This window comes from Melospiza georgiana, chromosome 15 (assembly GCF_028018845.1).
Source record: "Melospiza georgiana isolate bMelGeo1 chromosome 15, bMelGeo1.pri, whole genome shotgun sequence".
NCBI lineage: Eukaryota > Metazoa > Chordata > Aves > Passeriformes > Passerellidae > Melospiza > Melospiza georgiana.
In genome coordinates, this window is record NC_080444.1 from 9,704,157 (window position 1) to 9,731,610 (window position 27,454).

The 27,454-nt window shown below is 46.2% G+C and overlaps 2 protein-coding genes across 5 annotated transcripts in view; one reads left to right on the plus strand and one right to left on the minus strand.

Moving 5' to 3' along the window:
- The window catches only part of TCF7 (transcription factor 7), a 96,123-nt gene that overhangs the window by 3,522 nt on the left and 65,147 nt on the right, over positions 1-27,454 (minus strand). For 2 of the 4 annotated variants that reach the window (XM_058034557.1, XM_058034556.1), the window contains exon 11: positions 20,194-23,854. In XM_058034557.1, coding sequence (XP_057890540.1) covers positions 23,563-23,854 — 292 coding nt within the window. In that variant the 3' untranslated portion in view covers positions 20,194-23,562. Of the gene's footprint in view, positions 1-20,193; positions 23,855-27,454 lie in introns of those variants that run through there. The other 2 variants (XR_009115266.1, XM_058034558.1) reach the window with 2 other exon arrangements.
- On the plus strand, positions 9,484-18,612 carry SKP1 (S-phase kinase associated protein 1). The gene is made up of 6 exons (XM_058034560.1): positions 9,484-9,540; positions 12,138-12,234; positions 14,428-14,501; positions 15,628-15,771; positions 16,432-16,572; positions 17,345-18,612. The coding sequence occupies exons 2-6, from the start codon at positions 12,138-12,140 to the stop codon at positions 17,378-17,380; spliced, it is 492 nt and encodes a 163-aa protein (XP_057890543.1). The 5' UTR covers positions 9,484-9,540; the 3' UTR covers positions 17,381-18,612.

Here is a 27,454-nt window from a genome sequence, read left to right on the forward strand (position 1 = left end):
CACTCCAGTTTTTGTGCTTTCCTCTATAATTATGTTGTGATGGTCTGTGTGAAGATTCCAGTGCAAAAACCACATTGTGAAGAAAAGATACATTGCTGTGATGGAGCACTACCCAGCTGCACTCATGTTTAGAAGATGCGAGAGAAGAAACAAAGATACAGATAATTGGGGTTTGATTTATTGGTAGCTGATTGGTACCTGCAGAAAACTTCCTTTACTTCAGCCTGTGACCATGGTGGTTGCAGAGAAATGAGCAGGTTTTGGAGCTCACTGGTAATTCCTCCCATCCCCACAATGCCTGCCATGCAATACAAACTGGAGGCACAGCTGGAACTCCCGTATTGTGGTGGTTCAATGTTGAAGGGGAAATGTCACACACAGTCCTTAGTGGGGAGGGCTGACATTGGGCTTTGGGAAGGCAGTTGGGAATGAAAATACTTTTCTATGAGCTGTTCTTTCTCTTTTTACTTCTTTCTCAAAACTTGAATAGACCCAGGAGAATATTGATGGACAAAGGAGGAGGGTTTTGAGCTTCCCAAATTCCATTTTACATAAGTCACTGGCCATGTAATATCAAAGTGAGCACCCTAAACTGCTGCAGGCCTGTGCTGAACTAAGGGACCGTTAAATCAAAAACAAAGAGGCAAAATATGTATTCTATACATACAGAGGTGTATCAATTTGCCAGTTTTTCCCTCTTTCACCCTCTTTCTACACCTTTCTTCTGCCTATTTCCACCCTTGTTCCTCTACTTATGGCCCCCCCTTCACAGCTCCCTGGAGTTTGGGGCTGGCTGCTGCCCCAGTCCCTGCTCTGTTGCTGCCCAAGCTGCTGCTGCAGGTGGATTTTTGTCCAAGGTAATGAACGTGTGTGACTCTCACCTGGGGCTCATTTTGGATTGTTTTAGCTGCTGATGCTGCTGTACACATTCAGTATCCCTGCCCCAAGTGCTTGGGCAATGTTACCTGGTTTAGGTCTTTGGTGATACCCTGGCAGGATCCTGGATGTGTGGGGGAGTGCAGAGAGCGTTGCCTCCTTCCCCAGGTGTCTGTAACAGAACAAATTCTGCTCTGTGAAAAAGGTGCTGAGGGGACATCCTGCCAATGGAAGCTGTGACATTTCACCGGCCTCTGTCTTGCTCCAGTTCCTGTCCAAAGCTCCTCTAGTGACAAAAATCTGCCGAGAGGTGCCAATACTACCAATCCATGTTCCATGGGATTTATTTTGATTTTTATAGTAGTAAACTGAAGCGCCGAGTCCTTTTTAGAAAGCAGTTGTGTTTCAAGGACCTTGGGACAAGTCTCTGCTCTGACAATTTAAAATTTTATCCTGACTCTTAAAGGGTTTCCTCCTGTATAAGAAAAAACCAAACTGCTATGATAGTACTGGGTTTATTTTGGGCCTTTTTTCATAGTTCAATAAACACATTCTTTTCCTTAGCAATACTGGAGTGCAGTTCCTGCTCTTGGAGGAGCTGTGACCTTGGGAGGGGGCTGAAGAATAAGTACTCAACACTCATTCAAGAAAAATGGTTGTAAGATGCAAGTGTGATCACAATTTTGAATTTCAATTTAAATGCTACTCCAAATTCAGTGAGTTGAAGATGTGCCTCCACTCTGATTACCTCCTTATGCACCTGTTCCACACTCATTTATTGCTTTAATTGCTGCTTGTTTTGTCTGGATGCAGAGCACTCCTGGAAACTCTTCATGTATTTTAAGGGTTGCTGTGTAGGTTAGAGCAAATTTTGCCTGAGAAATGGCTTTTTACATGTTCCATTTTTTGCAGTAATACTCATGGTTTGTATGAGCTTGGATTTTTGGAGTGAAATGTCTGCAAGCAGTGATTTTTGAATCCTTGTAGAAGGCATTGGGTGCCTTCTGTGTTCTGTGGCATCATGACACAGAGTATTGGTTTTCTGCAAGTTCTTCTGGGAGAAGGTTGGAAACAGGTAAAGGGTTTAGTAAAAATCACACTGGACTGTGTAGAAATCCTTCAGTACCCATGAACACACCAACAAAGCTCTGCAGAGTCAGCAGTTCATGAGTCAGCCTTCTGTGGTTTTACAAAAAGTTATTTTGGTGCTCTAATTCATTTGGCTGTACTCCTTTTGGATGGGGATAAAGGCAGGCTGCTTTCTTGAGCAAGGGATCAGAGTGCTTTGGCATATGGACAGGGAAAAAAGGCTGAAACAACACTTTTGGTTTTAAATTAAGCACTGCTGCAAGTTTTAGTCTTTTAAAACCTGTGCTGGAGCTTAAAAGCTTCAGTCTTTAAGATGAGTTGAACTGCTGATCTCTTAATTACTCTCTGGTGAACAGAACTTTGAGATGGAGACTAAAATGATTGCTGCTGGTATAAATAATGTATAAAACATTAGTTGCTAGTAGTACTTGGGACTGCTAATTGGAGGAGGAGTAGCATGATCAGGGTGAGCATCCTACACGAGAACTTGGCAGGAAAGTGATTTTGAGGAGAACACTCCATTTTGCATCTACTCATGTCACTGCCCAAGGCTGTATAAATTAAACTAAGTCTTTGCTTTTGGTTGTCTTGACTTCTGTATACATCTTCCTCAGTAGATTCCCCCAGATACATCTGGGGTTTTTGAGGTTAGGTTCTTTTGGTTTGTTTTTTAAATTTCAATAAATCTATAAGCTGTTTTCCAGATTATGCATTTAAAACTGAAAATGTTGAACTGTAAAAGAGGAGTGCCCTGTTTACATTGATAATTGCATGATCGATTGGGCTGAAAGGCTTTAGCCTGGCTCCCAAATGCCTTTATTTTTCAGGAGTTTGAGAAAATATCCCCGTACAGCCAGCCTAACCCTAAACCTTGCTGTGAAAAACCTTTATGGTGGCATCAGTGCAGGAATTGGCAGTGATGGCTGCTCTATTCTGCTTCTTTATTTTATAAGGAGAACGGGGGTAGGGGGGGATAAGCACATGGCTGGAGAAGCCCTGCCTGGGAGTATCCTATGGTGGGTGTTTCATTCCACGCTTGACCCACTTTTCAGGCAGCTCTGCTCCTTTTCCGCTGCTGTGTTTGTCCTCGGGGAAGAGGAACACAGCCGGCTGCAGCTGGAGCAGGGACAATCCCAGGGGAGGGGGTGCCACGGCCTCCTGGGAGAGAGAAACGCTGCTGATGGGTTCTGATTGTCTGGTCATGAGTTTATCCAGCTTTAGCTCAGCCATCTCCAATGTTATTGGACTGTCCCTTTTCTCCCCTGGAATCTCTTTTTGAAATGTTTTGAATGCATTTAAAAATGCTGACTTCTGAAACACACTGTATTTATTCCCATGGACTTTGAAACCTCAAAGCAGCTGCTCATTATCATCTGTGGCGTCAGAACCAGCCCAGAATTTGCTTTTTGGACTTTGAACGGCTCCGGCGTTGGAGACCAGTGCAGGCAGCCCTGTAAAGCTAAGCCAGTTCCCTTCCCCTGTGTTTATATCAAGGGTTTTTACAGTTTTATACGGTACCACTGAAGGTCGTTCTCAAGGCCACCTACAGAAATCGGCGCTTTCCATTTTCCCGGGAATGCCCGGGAGCGCCTCTGCGGGGCTGAGCTCGCTGAGTTCCCGTCCCTCGGAGCGAGCCCCGGCGCCCCCGCGTGGCGCTGCCCCGCCCGGGCACCAGGCACCGTGACCCGCCCGGGCACCGTGACCCGCCCGGGCACCGTGACCCGCCCGGGCCGGGAGCCGCTCTGCCGTGGGCCAGGCTGACATGGACCGGCTCTGCAGTGGGCCAGGCTGACACGGACCGGCTCTAACACGGGCCAGGCTGACATGGACCGGTTCTGCAGTGGGCAAGGCTGATATGCACCGGCTCTGACATGGGCCAGGCTGACATGGACCGGTTCTGCAGTGGGCAAGGCTGACACGGACCGGCTCTGCAGTGGGCAAGGCTGACACGGACCGGCTCTAATGTGGGCCAGGCTGACATGGACCGGCTCTGACGCGGGCCAGGCTGACGTGGACCGGCTCTAACACGGGCCAGGCTGATATGCACTGGCTCTAACGGGCTGCAGGTGGGTGACTGTTGTCATCTCATTGTAGGGGCTCCATACTGTTGTCCCCTATCACAGAAGTTCCAAACCTTCTTGGTGTTTCTCATGACCAGCTCCTCAGAGCACTGACTCTTTCTTCTTCACAAAGCACCCAACTGACTCCAGTTCCCTTCTCACCCAGCCACCCCACTCTTTTATAGCACTCTGCTTCTCATTGCTTACAGCTGTGGCCTGTTAAAGTCAGGCCTGCTCCTAATCTTTGATAATTGGCCCAGCTGCAATGCCTTAGGGGTAAGATTACTTTCTACACTATCTTTATTTTCTTATATTCTATCCCCCTACAGGTCACCCTTGCCCTTGGCAGCCAGAGGATCCAGGCTTGGCTCCTCCACAGTGCTCCCAATGATTTCAGAGGATGCCAAGGCAGAACTGGTACAGAAATCACTGCTTAAATATGGGGAGGTGGAGTGAGGGTGAGATTAGGAAAGAGGTGTTGCAAATAAGTTTGAGGTAGGTATTTCTATTTTCAGTCTTCCTCCTCTTCATCTTCAATTTTTTAAATTATCTCGAATCCTCATTGTTATATAAAGGGAATGGGAGTGCTGTTAGAGGAAGGAATAGAAGCTGATAAAAAAATCTCACTTGGTGTGTGCCTGACAGGATTTGGTTATTGGGTTTTGTCAGTCTGGGATCCCCAATATCAGAAGGACATGGAGCTGCTGGAGCAACACCAGAGGAGGCCCTGGAGATGCTCTGAGGGCTGGAGCCCCTCTGCTCTGCAGCCAGACTGGGAGAGTTGGGGATGCTCACCTGGAGAAGGGAAGGCTCGGGACAGACCTGAGAGGCTAAGTCTCAGTCCTGTGCCTAAAAGGGCTACAAAAGAACTGGAGGGGGCCTTGGGACAGGGGCCTGGAGTGACAGGACAAGGGGGAATGGCTTTAAACTGAGAGAGAGCAGGACTAGATTGGGTGTTGGGAAGAAATTCTTCCCTGTGAGGGTGGTGGGGCCCTGGCACAGGCTGCCCAGAGAAGCTGTGGCTGCCCCATCCCTGAAGTGCTCAAGGCCAGGCTGGATGGGACCTTGAGCAACCTGGTCTAGTCCACAGCAGAGGGCTGGAACTGGGTGAGCTCTAAGGTCCCTGCCAACCCAAACCACCCGAGGATTCTCTGATTCTCTGGGCTGGACTCTCACCCAGGTGCTGGGCTCTGCCACCCACCATTCTGCATTGCTGGGTACAACTTCTGTGAAAAGTGACTCTGTCTCAAGGATGCTGCTTTAATGCAAGTTTTGATGAAGTGGAAATGCAATAATTAGCTTTTTATATAATTAGCTTTTTCAGACTTGTACTGAGAACAAGAATTTTCCTCTTCTGCTGCTGTATTGTTCCAAGACTGCTTTAAAAAACAGTGGCCCAGGCCTTTGAGCTCAGCAGTGTCCTTCTACCATCTCTCTCACATGAATAATTCTGATGTTTTCTGGTTTTACACTGAACCAATCAGTTCAATTATTTTCAAACTTGATGTGGCTCCTTGTTTTAAAAAATGCTCCTCATCTTTTGTAATCCTGAAAAAAAAGGATGATTTTTGCAGCAAGTCTTATTCTCCCCTACATGTAGATTAGGTAATTTTTCAGATTCTGTAGTCATACCTGGCTCTCTCCCTGGCTCACTCTCCCTCAGTGAATTCAGGATGAGTTTTGTGGATTTTTTCCTGTGGATTTTCCCAGCTTGTTGATGGAGCAAAGCTGAACTCTTTCAAGCCTGATTGTCATTAGATTTTTGACAATGCCACATCACATTTGTGTTGAAAAATAATCAGTGTGTTATCTCCATAGTCTCTCAATTTCCACCAGCAGCTAAAAAAAATCCTGTTTCTCTGTCAAAGTGGAATGTGAGGTGCTCTGAAGAGTGGGGGGCACATTAATTTTTGCCTGAAAGAAGCATCCAAGAAGGGAACATGAGGCTGTGGAGCAGATGCTGTGTCCAGGAGTCTGCTCCTTCACGTTCAGCACGTTAAACTCCCTCCCCCTGCAGCTGCATGGCTGCTCAATCCCTGCTGTGCCTGCAGCCCAGGGATGCTGTGAATATGTAGGTCAGGGCTCTTCTGGATCTGATTAAGCATTAAATCAAGCTCAGTTGCTCCAATCTTTTCAGGTATTTGCTTTGCTGTTAAGCTGCTCCCTTCCTCCTCCATGTTCTCAGTGGCCAAAGGCCCTCAGTTGTAACTTACCTGTGGCTGGTGCTGGTGTGATTGTCTGCACTCAGGGGAGCAGTGCTCAGCTTTGGGATTATTTGCAGTGCAATCATTACCTGTGTGCAGAACAATTGAAATTGGACCACCCCTTTTTGAAGCAATCTTGTTTTTGCCTTGCAGATTAACCAGGGCTGGGGTTTGTGCCACTGACACTGACTGGCCCACAGGAGCTGGGCTATCACTGCTGGGCAGCTGCTTGCCCCAGCAGATAACAGGAGGGGCTGGCCAGGGGGGTTGTGTGATATGTAGGACACAGTGGGAGGTGCTGTGTGTGATTATTGCATATCTGGCACAGCCATCTGCCTCTTTTGGGGGTGTGGGGTGTTTTTGCTGTTTTGACTTTCCCAAACTTCCAATTCAACAGTAGATTTCAAAGTTCACTGAGGATGGAATTTTCTCCTTTGGAAAGCTGTAGAGAGCTGTACCAAGTATAATCAGCAGTATAATTTTGAATTAAATTTATCCACAATTATAATTAACATGGAATTTAGCTTTCTGCCTGTTCCTAGATTCCATTAGATTTGTCTTGTGCTGAGAGCAAACCCCATCCCCCCTTTGCTGAGCCTGATTTGCAGTCTGTGAGCTTGTGCTTGCTGGTCACCAGCCAAATCAGAAACCTTGCTCTTTGCCCACATGGGGAAAGGGGATTTAGGATTTGTAGACAGGTTTTCCACTGGCCACCTTCTCTTATTGTCTGATTCTCTAAACCAAGGAGTTTTAATATAAATAAAAATTAATAATTTAAGGAAAATAAAGGCAGTGGTTTTTAGTGCACTGAATGTGGTTCTCAGCACTGGAGTATGAGATGGTGTGATTGAGGAAGAAAGAGGTAAATGTGATGGTGGTACAATAAGAAACTCATGTTAGATGTAGTCTGGAGGTTTCACACTCTACACATGAGATAAATATAAATTAAGAATGCAAATTAGATCCCATTCAATGGTGAACACAGAGCTTATGTGGTTATCAATACCAGGATCTCTGAGGAACTTCTGTTAGTGTCCAAGTCTGCTGCTGAGCATCACCTGCTGCTCCCTCAGCTCTCAGGATGAGCTCCAGGGGAGCACACAGTAATCCAGGCTGGTGGGGACCACAGAGGTGACCTGGATCCACCTGCAAAGAGAGATCAGGTTGCTCAGAGTTGTATCCAAATCTGCTCTAGCAAGCTGCTCAGCCTCCTAAAGCCCCTGGAATAAACTTCTCAAGTCAGGCAGTCACCTCAACAGTTCTTTGGAATTTACAGAGAGGCCTCTTCTAAGTGATATGCTCTGATGCAGAACTCCCAGGCTATCAGCTGAGCTCTAGGAGGTCCTTTCTGGCTGAGAATTTGAGTGTTCCAACTCTCCAGAGAAACAGCCCCAAAGAACAAGGTACTTAACACTTTAACATTGAATATTTTCTAATTGTAGTCTCACTTGTTATGTGAGATAGACACTGGCACAGGGTGCCCAGAGAAGCTGTGGCTGCCCCACTCCTGGAAGTGTCCAAGGCCAGGCTTGGCTACTGAACTGGGCAAAACAAGGTTCTAAACCAAGAAATTCTGAGTCCTGGGAAAATTCTTCATGTTAGAAAATATTTTCCAGTGTGTCTAGAAAATAAGGATTTGTTCCCTAACGTGTGGGGTGCACAGCTTGGGACTCTCTGGGACCCCAAGAGATAGGAAACTGACTAAGCACAGAAACATTGGTTTGGAATGGTTGGTTGGTTTCCAACATAAGGTTGGAAAACATCTCTGAGATTGCCAAGTCCAACCCTTGACTGATCAGCACCCTGTGAACCAGAGCAGAGCACTCAGGGCTATGTTCAGCTGTTTCTTGCACACCTCCATGGATGGTGACTCCACCACTGTGCCAGTGCTTAACAACCCTTCCAGGGAAGAAATCCTTCCTGATGTCCAAGCTGAACCTCCTGAGGCTGTAAATGATGCTGCACTCTACAGTGTTGTGCTGCTGCAGGTATCAGTGTGCTTCCAGGCACCCTGGCTGCGTCTGCATTGGAGTGATGTGAAAACATGCTTTTTGCTTCCTAAACATTTTTGTTTAGGATTGGAAGTAAAGCAAATTGTCAGAATCCTGTGTGGGCACTGTGTAAATACCTTGCCTACTTGAAAGCCATTTTGCCATGGAGAGCTGACACAAGGCTGGGCTCAGCAGCAGAACATGGAGCGTGTGCTGTAACAACGATGTGAGGGCTCTTACCCTGCCCTTCCTCACAATGCAAAACCCTTCACATACCCTTTTTATTTCCCTCAAAACCCTGTACCTGGTGCTTTCCAGCACCCACAGGTGACCTATCAGCTGTCACCCGTGCTGGGGGCAGTGCTCAGGTGGGGCTGTGGTAATACAAAGGCCTGGGCTGTGTTTGGGTGCCCAGCTCTCCTGGGCTGTGTTTGGGTGCCCAGCTCTCCTGGGCTGTGTTTGGGTGCCCAGCTCTGCTCTGCTGCTCGGCCCGGGGCTCCTTGCAGAGTTGGTGTCCGGAGGTGCTTTCAAGGGCTGAGCTGGAGCTGTCTGAATTCCCGGCGGCACCCGGGGCAGGTGTTCTGTGAGCAGCACTGAGCTCTGCGAGCACCACTCGCAGCTCAATCCATTCCCGGCTCCATGAAAGCTCCCGCACTTATTTCCACTGGAGGAACGCTGTCTGATGTTGGAAGAATTTTAAACTAGCCGGTTCTTCCATGTTGTTTTTCGGCTAAAATGCCTTCCGCGTCTGGAGCAGCACCTGGCGATGGCATTTTACCGTGTTTACCTGCGGGAAGCCTTCAGAGACATTGGCAGCATCACCCCGCCTTTCCCCCACGAAGGAAAAGCACCGTGGGCGTTGTGGGGCGAGCCCGGGTTACCGTGAATGACGATTTCCCCACAGGACCGGCCAGCCGGGCCCGCCGCCCCGGGATCCCCGCGCTGCCCTCAGGGCCGGGCCGGACCCGCTCCCTCAGCCCGCGGGGAGGGGCCTTGGCCTCTCTATTGTGCGGCTTCTAGCGCGGCTCCGTCGCTGCCTGAAAAACCCTCCACCGGCGGCACCTTCCCCTCGAACTCATTCCGGCTCCGCTCCCCGCTCCGCACCTGGCGGAAGGCGGCGCGAGTACCGGATTTCGCCGTTTGGGAGCCGCGGTGCGGTGTTTTGCTCAGGCGTTCGCGGCGGGCAGCCCGGGCGTTGCGAGGCGGCGGGAGGCGGGTCCTTCCCCCTCCCCCGCTCGCTATAAGAGCGCCGCCGCAGTCGGGCCCGAGCGCCGCCACCGCCTCCTCACGGTCCGTCCGCGGAGCCGCCGCCGCCTCACGGTGAGGCCCGAGCGGGCCGGGGGGGCGCGGGGGCAGCGCTGGGAGCTGTGCGGGCGCGGCGGGCCCGGCTTGCCGCAGACGGAGGGTCGGCAGGCCGTGGCGTGATGGCGGGGGCAGGGGCGGGCGGAAAGATGAGCGCTCCCGGGCCGTACGGGGATGGAGCGCCCGGGGTGCGCTGGGCCCGGGCCGTGCGGGGATGGAGCTCCCGCGGGGGCGGCGTGGGCAGCGCTGCCCGCGGGGGCGGTGAGCGAAGCCTCCGAGCAGACCGAGCCTCCCCCGGGCGGCTGTGCCTCCCCCTCCCCGCCCCCCCGAGGCCGCGCCTAAGGTGCGGGTTCGTTACCTGGCTCCTGGTTACCGGGAGCGGGGGGGGAAGCGGCGGGCGTCCTCCCGGAATGGCGCTGGGAGGCGCGGCTGGAGGTGGCTGAGCTCGGCGGTTCAGACTTAGCCGAGTAAATTACTGCTGTAATTCAGGTTTGGCTTGAGCTCGGCTCCCAGCCTGTTGTGCTGTTGTCAAATAAAGCTTTTAGGACTGGTTTGCTTAGTCACCCAGTGGTGCTGCTGCCCAGGGACTGTCATCTGCCGGAGCCGTACTGCAGCTTGCTAAAAATTAGTTCTGTTTTTTTCTTGTTTTCTAGGAAATCGAGTTCAGTGGTGTTAAAAAAAAAAAAAATCGATGAAATTCTGATGTGTTGTCAATGACAAGGCAGTAGTTTAACTTCATTCTCCTTGTTTCAGACCCTCAGCAATAACTGAAGGTGTTGTTGTAAATAAGTAGGTTTGGCTGATAGGAGGGGAATATCCTTGCTGGGGCTCCCCTGGCTAAGGCAGCATCCCTGCCTGGCTCTGCTGTGCAGCATTATGTAAGCTCGGGCTCGGGGAGGCTGCCGATGGAGCTGGGTTTGTTCTGGAGTGCTCCCAGGCAGCCACTGCAAGAACAGATGCATTAAATTTAAAATGTGTGCCTACAGCACTTTTCCCAAACATCATTCAAACTGCTAACACAGAGCTGTGCTGTAGCCCAGATTCTCTGTGTGTGTATATATATATGTATTTATATATATATATTTATATATGTGCACACACTTGTACCTTTGGAATAGTCATGACTGTGTTCCTCCAGAACACCCATCTTAATTAGAAGTAGCTCTGTCATATAGGGTTACATTGCTGTGTAAACATTAACTGCCTGCTCCCTGCCAGATGGAAATTAAAGCAATGAGGACTCGGGACTGGTGTGAGCTGTTTAACAACACGTGTTGGCTGAGCCTGCCGTGGCCGGGGTTTGCACGGGGCTGTCAGGCTCAGCCACACTGCACCCCGAGCTTTCAGAAAGAGGCAATGCGAGTTTGCTTCAAGTGGTCCAGTTAATTAACTGTTGATAGCTCAGGTGCTACTGAGGCGCTGGTGTGTGCTGCTGGTAAGTTTGGTTTGGTTACCAGTTTAACTGCAATTGAAATTCTTTGTTCCCAGAGCTGTTCACAGCAGTTGCAGGCTGTGCAAACACATGCTTCAGTGATCCTGAAGCAGGTAACTCGAGGACCAAAAAAAAAAAAAGGAAACTGTTGCAATGGTTTGCTGCTGACAAATATTTTGTGTGGTAAAGGAACTTACAACACATCCTACTAGCTGGTTGAGAACAAATTTGTAAATTTTACGTGGCCAGATAGTTGTGTTTATATTGTCCTTTGGTCGGCTCAAGTGCACCGGTACCCCACAGTCTGCGTGTGTAGTTTCAGCCAGAAGTTGTAATCTCCTGGTGCTTTGTCATGTGCTTCACTTCTGGGTTTCAGTTGTTACATATCTGGAACGATGCATTTTTGTAAAATTTGATTGTGTTTTTGCTAATGACATCTTTCAAGCCTGCTGCCTCTTTATTGTAGGTCTTACTAGAGTTTGTTTCAGGAACTTTGTTAAAATGCATGGTTGTCTCAGATGCTAACAAAGTACTGGTCTTGCTCCCTGCTTTGCAAGGGCAGTAGTGAGTACTGAAGGCCTTCCTTGTAGGAGTTTGTTGCTTTTTAATCTCCTCAGAAAACCAAACACTTTTCTAGAGGAAAGCCTTTGATCCTGAGTAACCTGGTCTGTTTAACTCTGTTTGGAGCAAGGGAGGCTGGACTGGCCCATCTAGAGGAATTCCTCCCAACCTCAGTGTAATGATTCTGTTCCAGAGGCTATCATTTGAAAACTGCTGTTGAGATCTGACATTGTTTGAGCAGCTGAAGTGAGTAGCACTTGTTTGATTTGGAGGCAAGTGGTGTTTTGGAAGTGTTGAAGTTTTTTTTGAGAGAAAAGATAGCTGTAGTGTTAGACTGGGAAAAAAACCACTATTGACTAATCTGTGTGTTTTATGCTTTCACATTAAAAAAAGAAATGAGTTTGTGTTAGACTTCAGTCAGTCCTTGTTTCTTGAACGTGAGGATTAATGAATTGAGGGCTGTTGATTCAAGGAGTGAATAATCTGAATGCACCTTAAGTAGCACTGGGCTGTCTGCTGTTGGGAAGAAACAATTTCAGCAGTAAATGTGATGCACATCTTTGAGTCAGCTGAGCATGTAACATCTGAGTGTTGTGTGGAAATAACTGTCCTTGTCTTGTAGATGCCTTCAATTAAACTGCAGAGCTCAGATGGAGAAATCTTTGAAGTTGATGTGGAAATTGCAAAGCAGTCTGTGACTATAAAGACCATGCTGGAAGGTAAGAGTGTGAGACCCTGAGGAAACCTCTTGGACAGGAGCTGAGACAAACTGGTGCTGTGCTGAAAAGGGATTCCCAGGTCTATGGAGCAGCTTCTGTCTCCTGCCTGAACAGCTGTAACTCCTGCTGTTGTGGCTGAAACTGTTCAGGGTGGATGTGCTCTTGGAAAAAGCCCTGGTTTTGAGCACTTGTAGGGAGGGCAGTAAAATACAAGCAGCCCACAATCTGCTTCAGTTTTGTGAGAGTTAAGCAAACAGAACATTAATATTTAAAACTTCAGTTTATTTAATCACACAAACCAGTCTTAGAACGTAAATATCACTTGTATGGAGTGGGAGATACTAAATCAATGCAATAAAGAGCTGAAGTTAAACCTGTATTGTGAGTTGTGAATGCTGGTAAATTATTTGGGATAAATACTTAGGTCTGATCTCCTGCTGACATAAATTTGAAACAAAAGAACTCGTGGCGGGGGAGGGGAAATGTGCCAGATGGCTGGGATACAGAGCAAACTGTCTGATCCCTCCAGTGCACATCCTCATTGTTTACTGGGGGCTTTTCCTAGCTTTTGGATGTATTCATGAATTAACTTAGGAGCAATTATTTCTGTACATGTAGTTAGTATTATGCTCTTGCATGTAAATGTTTGGTTGTGACACCTTATGAGAACAGTAAAAATAAGGTTCAATGTCAGGCATTGAATGCTTCTATTCTGTTAATAAGATGCTGTTGAACATGGCTGGCAACACAAACAGGAAATGGAATGCATTAGGGTGCACAATTCTCAGTTTTCTCCTGCAGGAGTTGTGCCAGTGTTGGAGATAGAGGGAAGTTATTCATGGGAAGTGTGTAAACTGGGCACCATAAACTTGCCCCTTTCTAACCTGGGAGAGAACCAGTCTGCTAGCACAGCTGAAATGCATTTTCAGTGCAGCTGGCTGAGCATCAGGTAATGTTTTGTGTGTTGGGTGCTGCAGCTGAGAGAGGAGGAGCTGAAAGTTTGGGTTGTACTGAGCACCATGGGACCACCATTGAAATTCCCATTTTCTGCTAACAGATAAAATTGCTGTTTAGAGGTGATGGTGACAAGTCAGTCAGAGTTGACTAAAGTTCAGATATTGCTTGAATTATTTCAGTGTCTTTTAATGGCAGTGTTTCAGTTCTGAATCTGTGGAGTAATTTCAAACAGAAAAGCAATGTTAATTAGCATCCCACTGATAGCAGCAGTAGCAGACTTGTCTAAATATAGAAGTACATGAATTTATCACGTACAGATTTGAGGCGTGATGATGGTCGTATGTTCTTGAAAATTTGGTTCCTTGGTGATGTAGAATTGGCTCATCTGTGCATGTCATGAGTGAAGGTCTGCATTGTTAGTCAGTTACATAACTCATTCCAAGATGTCTTTGACAGCTAGGGTGTCATCCAACTGTTAGCGTTTGGGTAATAAAAAAAGCACATTCTTTAATCAAAGATGGCTAATGTGTTTGTTCTGTGTATCAACCTGAAACTTTAATTATCTTTTTCTCCTTCTTTTTACATTGATTCCTTGGTCATATCAAGGGGACAAATCCAAATGTCTCTGGAGTGTGCTGACAAGCTTTTAAAACAAGGAGTGTTGGAAACATGCTTTATACATGCTTTTTTTGATGGAAGGATTTGTGCTGCTGTCTTACCATGTGAACTTCTTCAGCTGGTACAGGATCAATATGAGTGATTCAGAGCCTGGGAGCAGCACTTCTGTGGCTACAGTATTTCCTCATGCAGAGGACAAGATGCTGTGTCTATTTACCACAGTAGATTGAATTCTTATTAAATCATTAATGGAATGGGAGCCCTCAGTTAGAACTTCTGGGTTGAAACTGTGTAAGTGGTAAAAATACACAAATGTTTGTCAGATTGTTCAGCATCCGAGTTCAGATTCAGAACGCTTCAGTTAGCAAGTGACAGCTTAGCTGATGGTGTGTAGATACTGTCATTTGGTGAGGCAGCCTTATCAGCCACTTAACCTCTGCTTGGTACAGCCTAGGATGTGTAATGCAGCCTTCCAAAAGCTCCTTACCTCACAGTTCAGAGGTCCTTTGTTACCAGTCTTCAACCTCAGTGTTGTCAAAATAGTGAAGAATTGATGAAGCATCCCAGTTCAGTAAATGCTTTTGTCTGCCAATTGCTCAGTTGTCTTTTCCATTTTAGATTTGGGAATGGATGATGAAGGTGATGATGACCCAGTCCCTCTTCCAAATGTTAATGCAGCCATCTTAAAAAAGGTAAGATGGTGAAAGCTGTTGTGCTCCATGGCAGTAAAGAAATGTAAAATTCATCTTGGAGTTGGGTATTATGAACTACTAGTTAGAAATTATTTTTCATGTTGCAAGCTTAACCAAATCAAGGTGCATGAATGTGGGTGTGTCGGCTGAGGCAGGTGGGTGATGGCAGAGCATGTACAGGGGTGACCTGGAACAGCAGCTGTAAGGCAGACAGGCTTCCTAAGGAAGTGGTGCTGGGCATCTCTGCACACTGGCATTTCATGGTGTCAAAGCACTGGCTTTAATTGGATTCTGTGAACTGAGGTGGCTGTTCATGAGATGCAAATGTTTGGAGAAAGGATTAAGCCACAGGCAGTGGGTGAGAGTGACTGACACTGATGGTGCTTAAGAGACACTGTGTGCCCTTGGTGGTGTTAAATTCATTAACAGACCATGGGCATTGGGTTAAGGGAGAAAGGTGTAGTTGTGTGGTGTCCACGATTCTTTATGCTTTCAAATAGAAAGAGTAGTGCCAAAGTAAGCACCAAACTACTGTGCCTGTTTTGGGGTAAATAGAGGGTTAGGAATTGTTTCCCAGTGAACAGACACATAACTTAAATTTGTGAAGTCTTTTGGGTTGGTGAAATGGAACAGGATTTTGTTTGCAGTAGATCCCTGCTTCTTTTCTATGTCTGGGTCATGAGATTGCATGTTCCCAAACTAAAAAACAAACCAACAAAACAAACCCCAATCCAACACTAATGGCAAACTTGCTGGCTGAACTTTGTACTGGGGTGAATGTGACCTGCTGGTAGCTGTTACCACTCTGCTCTCTTCCCCTGTGCAGTGTCTGCTTAATACAAAGTATGTTTCTGCAAAGACATTAAATACAGCAAAATGAGGATTAGGTTTTCTTTGTACAGCCCATATATGTTAGCACAGGGACCTATAAATTCATAGCACCAGCTGCTGGCTTTTAAGATTAAGTAATTAGCATGCTACTAAATCATTTGGGATTTCTGAAAGCTGTTGTATTCTGGGATTGGGGATCTATTGTTCTGATTTCTTCCAAAATGAAGTTAAGTTATAGTTGGGGTTTCATGGAAGAATCACTTGGATAAAACTTTAATATCAAAACCATAATTAGGTGATTCAGTGGTGCACCCATCACAAGGATGATCCACCTCCTCCTGAGGATGATGAGAACAAAGAGAAGAGAACAGATGACATCCCTGTGTGGGATCAAGAGTTTCTGAAAGTAGACCAAGGAACACTTTTTGAACTTATCCTGGTGAGTGTCCTCAAGAAGGGCAAAGCCTGTGCCTGTGAAGTTATGCTATGCACCTGAGAAATAAAGCCTTTATGCTTCTTGAGTTACTTCTTCATTGGAAAGGGGGGATGTGGGGAGGGGGATGGTTCTGCTGAGTGTTGGCTGAAATTGGTGAGGATGTTGGAGTGCTTTTAGCCTAGTGCTCATATACTGTACTTGCTCATCAATCAAAATACTTTACTAAATAGCACTGTCTTTGATTGTTGCTCTCAAGTCCAAGTTGAGGGCTTATTGCTAGTTACAGAGTTCTGGAGATCTGCATGAAAATGAAAATCTGACTTTGATTGTTAAATTTGTACTGTGAATGGACCTGTGAGCCAACATTACCTGCGTTGGCTAGTTAACAGTACTGCAACACTGAAGATCTTGGATGTTTGCAGACTTCTGAAAGCTGTTTGTAAAGGGTGGAGCAGGAGGAGTGTTTTTCATGGTACAAATGACTACCTTCTATTTGGCAAGCAAGTTTTAGGTACTGTCCTGAAGGTTTTAGCTAGAAGCTTCTCAAAGTGGGGATGATCTGTTTGCATAGAGTATTCTAAAATTTCGGTGTAAACTTCTGTAGTGCATCTAATGACACAGAATATTGATATGGAGGCTTTAAATCTGAAAACTCTTTCACAGGCTGCAAATTATTTGGACATCAAAGGTTTGCTGGATGTCACGTGCAAGACAGTGGCAAACATGATCAAGGGTAAAACTCCAGAAGAAATTCGCAAGACATTCAATATTAAGAATGACTTCACTGAAGAGGAAGAAGCACAGGTACTTGGTCTGGGTTTAATTGTAATTTAGATGGCTGTTTGTGCTGAATTACTGTGTGCTGCTTCAGAACTCAATTTGTGATGCAGCAGACTTGTTACCAATCAATGTAAACTAATGCATGAACTCGTCATTATTGGGGTGCTGCTAGCAGGAGACTTTTTGGTGTCTACCATGCTTGCATCCCATTACCTGAAAAGGTCAAAACAAGATGTACTGATTTTTCTAACTCCAGCATGTTTAATAAGAAAGCAGGTAGGATTGTGTGTGGCAGTCTTAGTTTTTTGGTTTGGGGCTATCATGGGAATGCTGAAGGTGTATTGCTGCATGTGGCTGGAGAGGTAAGTTTGGGTTCTCTAAGTATCAAACTCATTGATCTTAAAACTTGATCAGCAAACCAACTGTAAAATGGCAGAGCTGGGGAGAAAGCAGAACATGATGCCTGGTTTCAATACAGGGCAATGAGTTGTAGATTTTTGAGGGTATTTTTCAATGCTGTGTCATAAACAGCTTAGACTTCAGATATTCCATTTGCTTTGTTTGGTCAGAAAATTTCAGATTTGATCAAACCTAGGCATGAAAAACCTGGCTTACACTGATAAACAGGCCAGTTTGGAAGACAGAATTTATAATTTCAAAATCTGTGTGAAAAACATAAAGCTGCTCCCAGTTTATCTCTGTGCAGTAAATAAATAATCTTGAATACTTGTGGGTATTTACAGCCAAAGGCTTAGAATTTCACTGCCACATACTGACAGTTCAACTGCTCTTGCAGGTACGTAAAGAGAACCAGTGGTGTGAAGAGAAATGAAGTTTTGTGCCTGACACTCGAACACTGTAAGGATTGTTCCAAATACTAGTTGCACTGCCCTGTTCATAATTGTTAATATTAGACAAATGCAGCAGCAAATGAAGTTGTGTTAGCAGGATGTTGTTCCCTTTGCATGTGTAGTGTTTTTTTGAGTACAGATCTAGATCTCTGAGTTTTTACTAGTGTAATTTGATGTCTTTTTACTTTGCAATGAATAAAACTGAACTAAGTGTGGATTCTGTATGGGAAGTAGCACTTAAGGTTGTCATTTTCATTACACTTTTAAACTGTTGAAGTCCAGATACAGTGCTAAGAATTGACTCTGTTGTAAATAAAAACATCTATAACTTCTTCCTCAAGAAGAGCAAAACAGATATATTTACAGGGTATTGATAACTTCAGAAAGAAAAACAAACTAGAATGTGTCTTGGGGAACTAGATAATATAAAAAAGTTACTGGATTTCTTACAAAAGCATTGTGGAAAAAGTTAAGTGTTACTTAAAGATATATAATTTTCAAGATGGTTCTTGTCCTGCATTTAAAAAAAAATTAAATATTTGACCACTTTCTTGTCCTTTTAGTCTTGCCTTATAGACTAGTGAAAATGTGATTTAGAACTGAACAAGCTCCTGACAGTTAAATTTGAATACTTCAGCCATGTCTTGAAGACCTGCCTCTAGGTGATAGCAAATAAAGTGTGTTGCTTTGTGCACAGGATGGGTGTGTTTTTATACATATTACTGTTTAAAGTGGAATCCAGATTTGACCAAAAATGACTGACATTACCAAAGTTAATATTATTGACCTGTGCATGCCATTAGTGGCTGGTTTTTAGGCAGTTTTAAAGACCCTTGTGATGTAGCTCTTGGGAACATGGTTTCATGTGTCCACAGGAAATCTTTTGCCTCTGTATGTGATACTTCAGCTTGTAGAGACTTAATTATTGCATACAAAGCTAATGCAATATCAAGCTTAACTTCTTTGGACAAAGCCACTTGCAACTAGTTGAACAGTAACTGGTTTTCTGATTTACTTTTTTTTTTTTTTTTTACAGTTCCCTTATAGGGAGTAGGGGATGGTTGTGTGGTAGATCTTTGAGGTGTGCTCTTAGCTTGTATTGCATTCCATTCTCTGTATAAACCTTAGAGTAGAATGAACCTTAATAAACATACTTATCTCACTTGAAATATTGGTGTTTCACTTCTGAATTAATAAAGGGCTTTTAAACTTTTGTTTGCAAATGGTTCTAGTTATTTGGAACTAGACAGTTTTTACTGTCACTTGTTACTGAGTATAGAAATAATAGCACTGAGGCAGTGGTTAATTGAAACAAAACAGATGTCAAGTTTGTAAGGGACTAATGCAGGGTCAGACACAGTGGGCAACTTTGAGATCAAGTTGTGTGATGGTTAAATATCCAGAGAGAGATTTTTTTGATGGCTTACCAAGATTGCCTACAGTTGGATGTAACCATTATGAAAGCATTCAGAATTTGCTCTAAAGCAGCATTCAAACCCATGCTTTGGGTAGAACTGCTCCTCACATCTGGTTTCTCAGGAGGTTGTGGGGCCTGCCTTTGTGCTGTTGTGCATTATATTGGGTGTATTAGACATTGTCAGTGGGCATAAAATACTGCACTGCTCACTTGGACATGCTGAAGCCTTTCCAGCAGCCTGCATTGCAAACAATGCACCTCAGTTTAGAAGTGCTACTAGAGGAAAATGTGATGGAAAATGTCCTTTCTGTGGCTGTTTGTAGTTAACATTCAGAAGCCTGGTGTAATTGTGCTTGGTGGCAGCTGCCTGTGTAAATTCCTTTGGGTGCTTGTCACAAGCCCATTGTCAATGTTTGTCAGCCTTGCAGGATGCCTCATGCTGCTTCAGGGTGAGGGAGGGACAAAGACACAGTTTATCTTCCTCATTGCACTGCTCCAGCTGTGCTGTGCCTGCATAACCTCACCTGGGATTAAAGCTGGTACTTGTGGAGCAGCTGGCCCAAGCCTGAGCTGTGCTGGGCAGGTGTGCAGGGCTGGAGCCCCAGGTTGTGACACGTGGCTGTTGGCACTGAGGCACCTGTGTGGAGGTGCAGGAGGGCTGCTCTGTGTGCTCAAGGCATTGTGTGGCTCTGTCAGATCTGTAATTCTCTCACTGGTCTTGGTAGTTAGGGTTGCATACAACTTACTTGCTCTAATTGACATTCCCCTGCAGTAGTGACTCAGACTTCAGCCAGATTCAGATTCTGTAGCTGCCTGGCAGGGATGTCAGCAGGAAAAGCCTGGTTTTGTGAATCTCTCAGTTATCTTACCCACTCCAGTAATACTAGTGCTCAGCTCTAGAGAAGGACACTGGGGAGGGTTTGGGCTGTCCTGTGGCTGCTGCCTGTGTTCTGTGCTTCAGCTGAACCTGCTCCTTGCTGCTCTAACAGGCACTGGCTGTGTGCTCTGAGACTGATTCCCACTCCTAAACTTTCTGTTGCTGTTTAACTTGTATCAAAGCTGGTTTTTTTTTTTCCCTAAATTTTTTTTTTTGTTTAAGTCAGTGCATGATCAGGGATCAGGCTTTTCAAGGGATTGACTGTGGGGGTAGGGAGAAGCAAGGCTGGGTGTCAGTAGGAATTGTAGGAAAAAAGTATTTTCTTTGTACCCTTGGCTTAGTATTTCAGTCTGACCCATTGAAGGTTATTGGCAGTTATTCTAAAAACTATTCAAACATACAAATGCTGAAGGGAAAAAACAAAAGCAAGCAGGAATCCTCTTGAATGCTAAGAAATAGTTACTTGAGAGCTTGATAGCATTATAACTTCCAGTGGCCTCTTTTGAACAGCCAGTCTGGCAATTACTTTATTTATAAAGCTATAAACATACTTTGAACATAAAAGCCAAAAAATACAAACTCAGTGAAGTAAAAAAATTACAACAAATGATGGATAGTCATTGGACAAATGAAGGTACAGCTGCAAAACATTTATCCCTGCTACATACATACAGTGGTTTTACTTGATTTAATGAAGTGGTACTTCCATGACTTCTACATTCAGACTGATTCCAGGAATTCAAATATGTATTTCAGGAAGAGTTAAAACTGCTGTAAAAGAACTAAAAAAAAATTTTTGTTGAGATAAAAACTTCAGGGCAAAGTCTTCCTTTTATTAAAAAAGAGTATTAACACAAAATAGCAACACTTCATATGGCAGTTTGAAAGACACTTTTTTTGGTATTTATAACTGTTTTGGCATTGGTTATCAGCCATGGGGCCATGGAACAGAAGTCAGTCATGCTCTTTTGTCTTGGAAAGGAGTGGCCAAACAGTAACTTTTCTGTGTTTTGGAATAAAAATGATGACATTTTCTCAGTTTCCCCAGGTTTAACTGGGTGCAGTTTATCACCAGTGGGTGTTGTGAGTTTATCCTGCAGCAGTGGAAGCACAGGGTGAGCTCTGGCCTGAATGTATAGAGCAGAGCACACAATGCTGAGTGTGGCTGCTCCAGCTCTGGGGCTCTGGAAATGCTGCTGTGCCACGGGGCACAGGCAGGGGCTCCTGGAGAGGGGGTGTTCAGTGTCACTGAGGAGCTCTGGCAGGAACCAGTGGAATTACAGTGGTGAGAGGAGGCTGTAATGCAGGAGAGCCTTTTGCTGGTCCAGGCAGGGACTCCACACCATGGAGGGGCCAGAGGAGCCTTGAAATAAATGGGTGAAAGTCCCGGGGGTGAAATGAACGAGGGCTGGTCTGGGTGCCTCGGCCAGTTTAATACTGATCGGGACTTGCCCTGAAATTTCCTCTGGTGTTATTTAGACACATCTGCCTTTCCTTTTCTACCTGCCTTTGCTTTGCTGCTAAGTTCCATCTGTCATCCAACCATGCAGTAGCAGTTGGGTGTTGAGTTGCACCAGCCTTACACCCAGGATGGGGCACACCAGGCTGTGGTGGCTGCTCTGTCATCTCTGGTGTTTCCAGGAGGTGACACTTACAACACCTTACAGCAGAGGGTCTCAGAGTGACAAATCATGAGCTGAGACACAACCATTTTTAAAGCTTTTTCTTTTGTTTGAAAATCACGTGATTAAAGAGATCATATCAGGTCTGGCAAGTCTACTGAGTTCCTCTGTTCAGCACCAGAACATGCTGTTGGCTAAGCTTGCTAAAATAATTTAAAATGAGCAGATTGCATATTGATCTAGTGCTATGTAATTAACCCTCTGAGTGCAGTCAGTACAAAAGTTGGCATTGCATCAGGTAATGCTACTTCTCCAAGGGTTAAAATGATTCATACTTCAAAATGACTCTGCAAACTTGTCAGGTTTGTGCACGTAGCTTTCTGTCAGTGCTTCTGAAGTTACATTTATACAGGAGAGGAATAAAGAAGCAGGTTTAGATCTTCAAAACTAAAACCAGAAATAAAAAATCTACACTACTAGAAGCAAAACCATCTAAATAAAGGGACTAAAGCCAAAGCTGCTCTACAGACTAGTTAGGTTTGGCTTTTTTTTTTTCTTTTTAATTTTTAAATCTTTGAGGCATAAAGTTGGTTAAAAAGTTACGTTTAATCCAATGTAAAAAATTATGGTTTGTGTTTTTGCATTAAGAAAAAATATAAAAATAGTTTGTACATTATAAAGGTCATCTTAAATTTCTTGCAGTTCTACAATAATATTACTACATAATTTGTATTCAGTACTCCAAAACCCATCTATCAAGTAGGAAAAAAATAGTGCCCCCTCTACCTCAGTGTGGTGTCATTTTTCTCTTCAGCAGTCTGGAATAGATTTCTTTCAAACAGGAAAAAAAGTCTGCACTGGACTAGACTGTGGTCTCTGAGAAGACTGTAAACCTGAAGTAAATCCAGAACTTGGAATTATTTGGGATTTACATCAGTTCATGGAGATCATAATCCATCCACAGTGTTTTAGGTTTATCAAACTCAAAATATAAATACAGTACCAGAAACTGGGAAACATTTTAAAGCTGGAGAGAATATATGAACATTTGGCATCATCATTGGGGTGGAGGGAGAATCTTTTAGAAAAAGCTAGAATAAGGTTTTTTAAAAAGTTCTTCACTGAATCATGACAAAGAGGGTTCTTATCTCACCAAGGGTATGTACAGACATGCCTGCAGAGCAGGGCAGTGAGTGCTGCTGTGCTGCCAGGAGAGCTCACACCTCCCCCTGAGGGACCCGATGGGCCACTGTGGGTCTCTGCCCTGGGCCGGTGAGATCCTGCACCAGTGGCCAGTGTGATCCTCAGCCCTGGGCTGGTGTGATCCTGCACCACTGGCCAGTGTGATCCTGGGGCTGCTGGCTCCCACATGCCCTGCCCTGCTCACTGCTGTGCAGGTGCAGAGCTCAGTCAGAGCCCACTAAAGCAACAGACTGATTTCTGAGGCTGTGGCCAGTCTGTCTGGTGGGATTTCTGACCATCCACATGTGCAGAGGACAGATGCTGCACCTGCCCAATGTCCTGAGCAACCAGCAGCCAGTCCATGCTCCTTTGCCTGCCTGGTGCTCCCTTTTCCTCTGCCTTGCTGTACAACCATGGAAGGGGACATGTCTGCACAGAGACCTGGTACCTGCAAACAACATCTTCCCGTTCTCAAACAAGAAGTTCAAAAAATTCACCTCATTGCTTTAAATATTTAATTTCTGTTTTACCCTGTCAGATCAGAACGCTGGCATCGCTTAGTTTCCTTTTCAGACATCTGGGCTTTTAAAAAAAATCTCCTATTCCAGCTTTTCCAGCTCCTTGGTGTAAGGGCTATGGGACATCTGTGAGTGACTACACTTTGAAGCAGCTCAGAGGGCAGGGAGTGGAAGCCAGGGTTAGACTGACAGCACCTACCACCTACAGCAGCAAGCTGGGGATGTGGCTCTGCTCTCGGCCACGCTTGGAGATAATACAGTAAAAAAGAAACCAAAACAAAACCCGAAACAAACAAAAAAAAGCATCAGAGGGCAGGGACAAAAGGCTTGTTTACTCATCAGCACTTTAACTTTTGGCAAGTACTTATTTTTTACCTTTTTTTTTTTGAAATTGCTTTTCTATCTTTATCATCCCTCCCCTCCAAAAAAACCCCAACCAAATGAGTTTTCCATCATCCTTAAGTCATCCTGTGGCCAAACTTTGCATGTTTTACAATGAGATGGGGATTTGGCTGTGCCTCTGGTCCTCGTCCGGGGGCAGCAGGGACTATGTCCCCGAGGAGGCGCGGCTGTAGGCGGGGGGCGCCGAGCAGCGCCGGGCGCCGGGTCTGGAGGGGCCGGAGGCGGGCGGGAGGTGCGCGGACACGGGGCAGGGGTCGGGCTGGTCGCGGTGCGCGGGGTCGGCGGGGGCTGCGAGCTGCTCTGACGGGAAGGCGGAGGGGATGCATCGGAGTGCGTCCGGTGGGGATGGAGGGGAGTCTATAGCACTTCCATCGGAAGAAACTGGGCTGGCACAGCGTCCTTCTCCTTGTAGGTACCGAATGCACTTCTTTTTCCTCCTGGAACAGCAGAGAGAGGTGTGTGTCAGTCACGGGAGGGTCCCGGCAGCCCCGCCGCCCCCTGATCCCCGCGGGGCCGGGGCGGCGCTGCAGCGCTGCGGGGACACCGCCAGGCGGCGCCCGCGGGAAGGGGCTCGGCCGCCCAGGGAGAGGAGGAGGAGGAGGAGGAGGAAGGCACGGAACACGAGTAAACATCACAATGCCGTGATTAAAACGAAAACACAAAAAAAAAAAAAAAGAAAAGAAAAAGAAGAAAAAAGCGCCCCCCGCCCCAATTAACACCCGCACCAGTTACCAAAGCCATGAAAGGAAAATAGTAATAAAAAAGCAAACCAATACAATTTAAAAATAATAATATAAGTAATAATAAATACCCCAAAAATGAAATAAAAAAAATCAAAATAATAATAAAAATTCAACCCATGAGGTCATTCCTCACCAGCCACCACCCCAAGTGCTCGGATTCTGTGTGGGTGCCTGGCTCTCACAAGTTTAGGATTAAAGCATTCCCCCTTGGATCCCCTCCTGAGATGCCACAGAGCCCACGCAGGGCCCACGGGACAGTGGTGTGCACTGGTGTGACAGGGCACGTCAGCACCACTGTGCTTGGCAGCCCTAGGCTGTGCTCTGCCAGGACAATGCTCCTCACACCAGTCTCGGCTTTTCTCATCCCAAAATCGCAAGCTTCCAAGAGCTCATTTCCCAGCACTTTCCTAGCCTTGTGCACAGTACCATCTACCTAGAACCACAGACTGGTTTGGGTTGGAAGGGATTAATGCTCATCCCATTTCAACCTCCCTGTCACAGGCAGGAACACCTTGCACTAGAGCAGAGGTTTCTCCAAGTACCATCCAACCTGGCCTTTGCTCTCAGCTCTTCTCTTCTGCTCTGAGTTATCTCTGCATGTGTGTACCTCCCATTCCTCCCCACCTCCAAGGACAACTCAGTGATACAGCTGGGCAGAAATGTGCTCAGCTACCATTCAGGAAAAGGGAAGGAAATGGCCTGGGATTGGCTGGAGGGAGATGGTCTGAGGGTGTCTGAGGTCCTGCTTTGAAAACTGAACAGTCCTGAGGCCTTCAGAGGACTTGTTGCTCCTTGGTGGGCAGATCACCTTTAACCTGCTCACTGGGCTGAAGGAAAATCAGCCCTGACAGAGCTACCAATGACACTTCAGCCCATGGGGATCCTGGAGAGGAATGCTGGCTGTGACCTCCCCTTGGGAAGTGACCTCCCCTTGGGATGTGGAGCACAGGTACAAAATGCAACATGGGCAGACACCAGGGACAGAGACTGGCAGAATGGCCCTGCAGTGGTGACAGACTCAGTTCCATGCTCCCACTCGGTGGAGTGTGACAGAGCTCATCAGCTGGGGATGGCTTTACTGACCCAAAGGGGTTTTTACAGGACAAGGTTTTTACCCACTGAGGGCAGCTCTCCTCCCCCAGCCCTGCTCTTCCAGCAAGAAATCTGCTGGGACTGGGAAGGTCCCTAAGGCAGCAGCACCTGCCTTAGGGAGCAGGGACCAGCATCCCTTAGTCCCTCCTGGAAGAAACACTCAGGTTCCCCACGTTTGTGTGTTACGATTTGGGGGTATCAAAAACACAAGTCACACATCATCCTTGCTGTAGCTGTGTTTGGCCATGATTCCTTCAGATCCTGTAACAATTTTGCCAGTATTTATCCTGAGTTCCAGGTGTCACCTTGTACATCCAGATTGTTTTAACTACCCCTGGTTGTCCGGATTCAGTTCCTCACACTATCTTGCCTTCACTGTTTGTTGAGCTGGTTTTCCTTCTCTCCATGTGACAAATCCCTCATGTCACCTGCCTTGGGTCCTTGAGCACCTCAGAATAGATCCTCAAACAAAAGAGCTCTCAAGATGTCACCTTAACAGTACTGAAGGGACAATTCCTCTGCTGGAGCCTTTACAGCTAGAACAGGTGAAAGAACATCTCCCAGCCAGCTCCTGCCTCACTGTCTCAGCTGAGGAAAATGGATCCAAAGGAGAACTTGCTAATGTGGGCACACAGCTGTCTTTGATCTGCCTAATGAAAAACCAAACTGTGAGGATGAGCATTAACTAGTCCGGTATCAAACATGACTTGCACTGGAAGTGAACAAGAGCAGTGCTGTTACTGCTGTCAGCGCCATGTTAGCCCTGCTGACCCAATTAATGCAATGCAGAACACAAATTATTTAACTCCAGGGTATTTTACATGGGCAGTAATTCCCCAGACAAGCCTGAGGATGAGCTGTGTTTCCCAGAGATATCTTAGGAGCAGCTGCAGGATAGAGTTTCAATGTTTAAGATTACAGGAATGTGCCCATTGATTCATTGGATTTAAAGTTACAGGGGGAAAAAAACATGTGATACTACAGACTACTGATAACAGCCCAGTCCATGGGCTGGGGTGGACGTTACACAGCTAAAGGCATTTATCCCTCTCACTTTGGAAACTACAGCACCCTGGAGTGTTTGTCCAGGCTGTGGGGGAGGAGTGTGAACAGGAACACCCAGTTTTAGCCAGTTAACCTCTCTCTTGGAGTGGAGATCCTCCTGGGGAGGTTGTTCTGCACAGGTGAGCAGAGCCCGTTGGGCAGGAGCAGCACAGTTAGTACAGAATTGCAGAGCAGCTCTGGCTGGCCAGGGCTGGCTTACAGGGGCACACAGAGGAGCATGCCAAGGTGCCCAGGCACTCCAGCAGCCTGTGTTAATCAGGAAGCCGTGCAGAGGAGAAGCTGAGCTCAGAGCTGGAATGGAGGCAGAGGGAAGGGGGAAGGAGTGTCCGTGGCAGAGTGGGCACTCAGCCTGGCAGCACAGCTGCAGGGGGCACAGGGCACTCCAGCAGCCCCCTCTGGCATTCAGGCGTTAATGAGACACTAAGGGAGCTCTGCCTGGATTCTTAATTAAAAATGGTGCTTGATGACACTTCCCAGGGAATGAAAGGCAAACAGGGAGCTCTGCTGTTGTGGCACGCTGAGGTGCAGGAGGGGACTCAGCCACAAGGACTGGAGCTTGGAGTGCAGCAAGGTATGGGTCAACGAAATGATTTTAGTCACTTCAAGCTGAAGTGAACACATCAACCAGTACTTTACTTCCACCCTTTCCCGCATGCATTGGTGTAAAACTACAAATTGCAGATGTCTGTCTAAGCTGGAGTCTCTCTCTGCTTTGGCAACCAGATCCAGAAGCTCCCAGGAGCTTTCTTTGCCGGCCTTTGCAGCCCCTCTGAGCCCAGCAGCACTTGGCTGACGTGAACTTTACTATTTCTTTACCAAATCCATCTCTGGGAGCCTGAGGAGCACAGCACTGCTCTGTTTTGCTGCTTGAGGCTGTCCCACCCCACCCATGGTGGGCACTGCTAAATTTAAGGCTCAGAAAGAGATGGATCTTGAAATACATGGTTAGCCCAGTATAAATAGCAAAAAATACCCCATTAAATCCTCACTTGCTGACCCTAGGGTGCCACTAATGTGACTGGAAAAAAAACTCCTCATGTAAGGATCACAGAGGTCTCCATCCTGGAAATAAATTTAAAGACCAGGGAAGTCTATCAGCTGAGGAATATGTACAGCACTAAACCAACACTGCCCCGG

Excerpts from the sequence above, each read along its gene's own strand:
- SKP1 (XM_058034560.1), top strand. The coding sequence starts at position 12,138 with ATGCCTTCAATTAAACTGCAGAGCTCAGATGGAGAAATCTTTGAAGTT. Across the intron at positions 12,235-14,427 it reads TATAAAGACCATGCTGGAAG|ATTTGGGAATGGATGATGAA; the intron begins GTAAGAGTGTGA and ends TTTCCATTTTAG. Across the intron at positions 14,502-15,627 it reads ATGCAGCCATCTTAAAAAAG|GTGATTCAGTGGTGCACCCA; the intron begins GTAAGATGGTGA and ends AACCATAATTAG.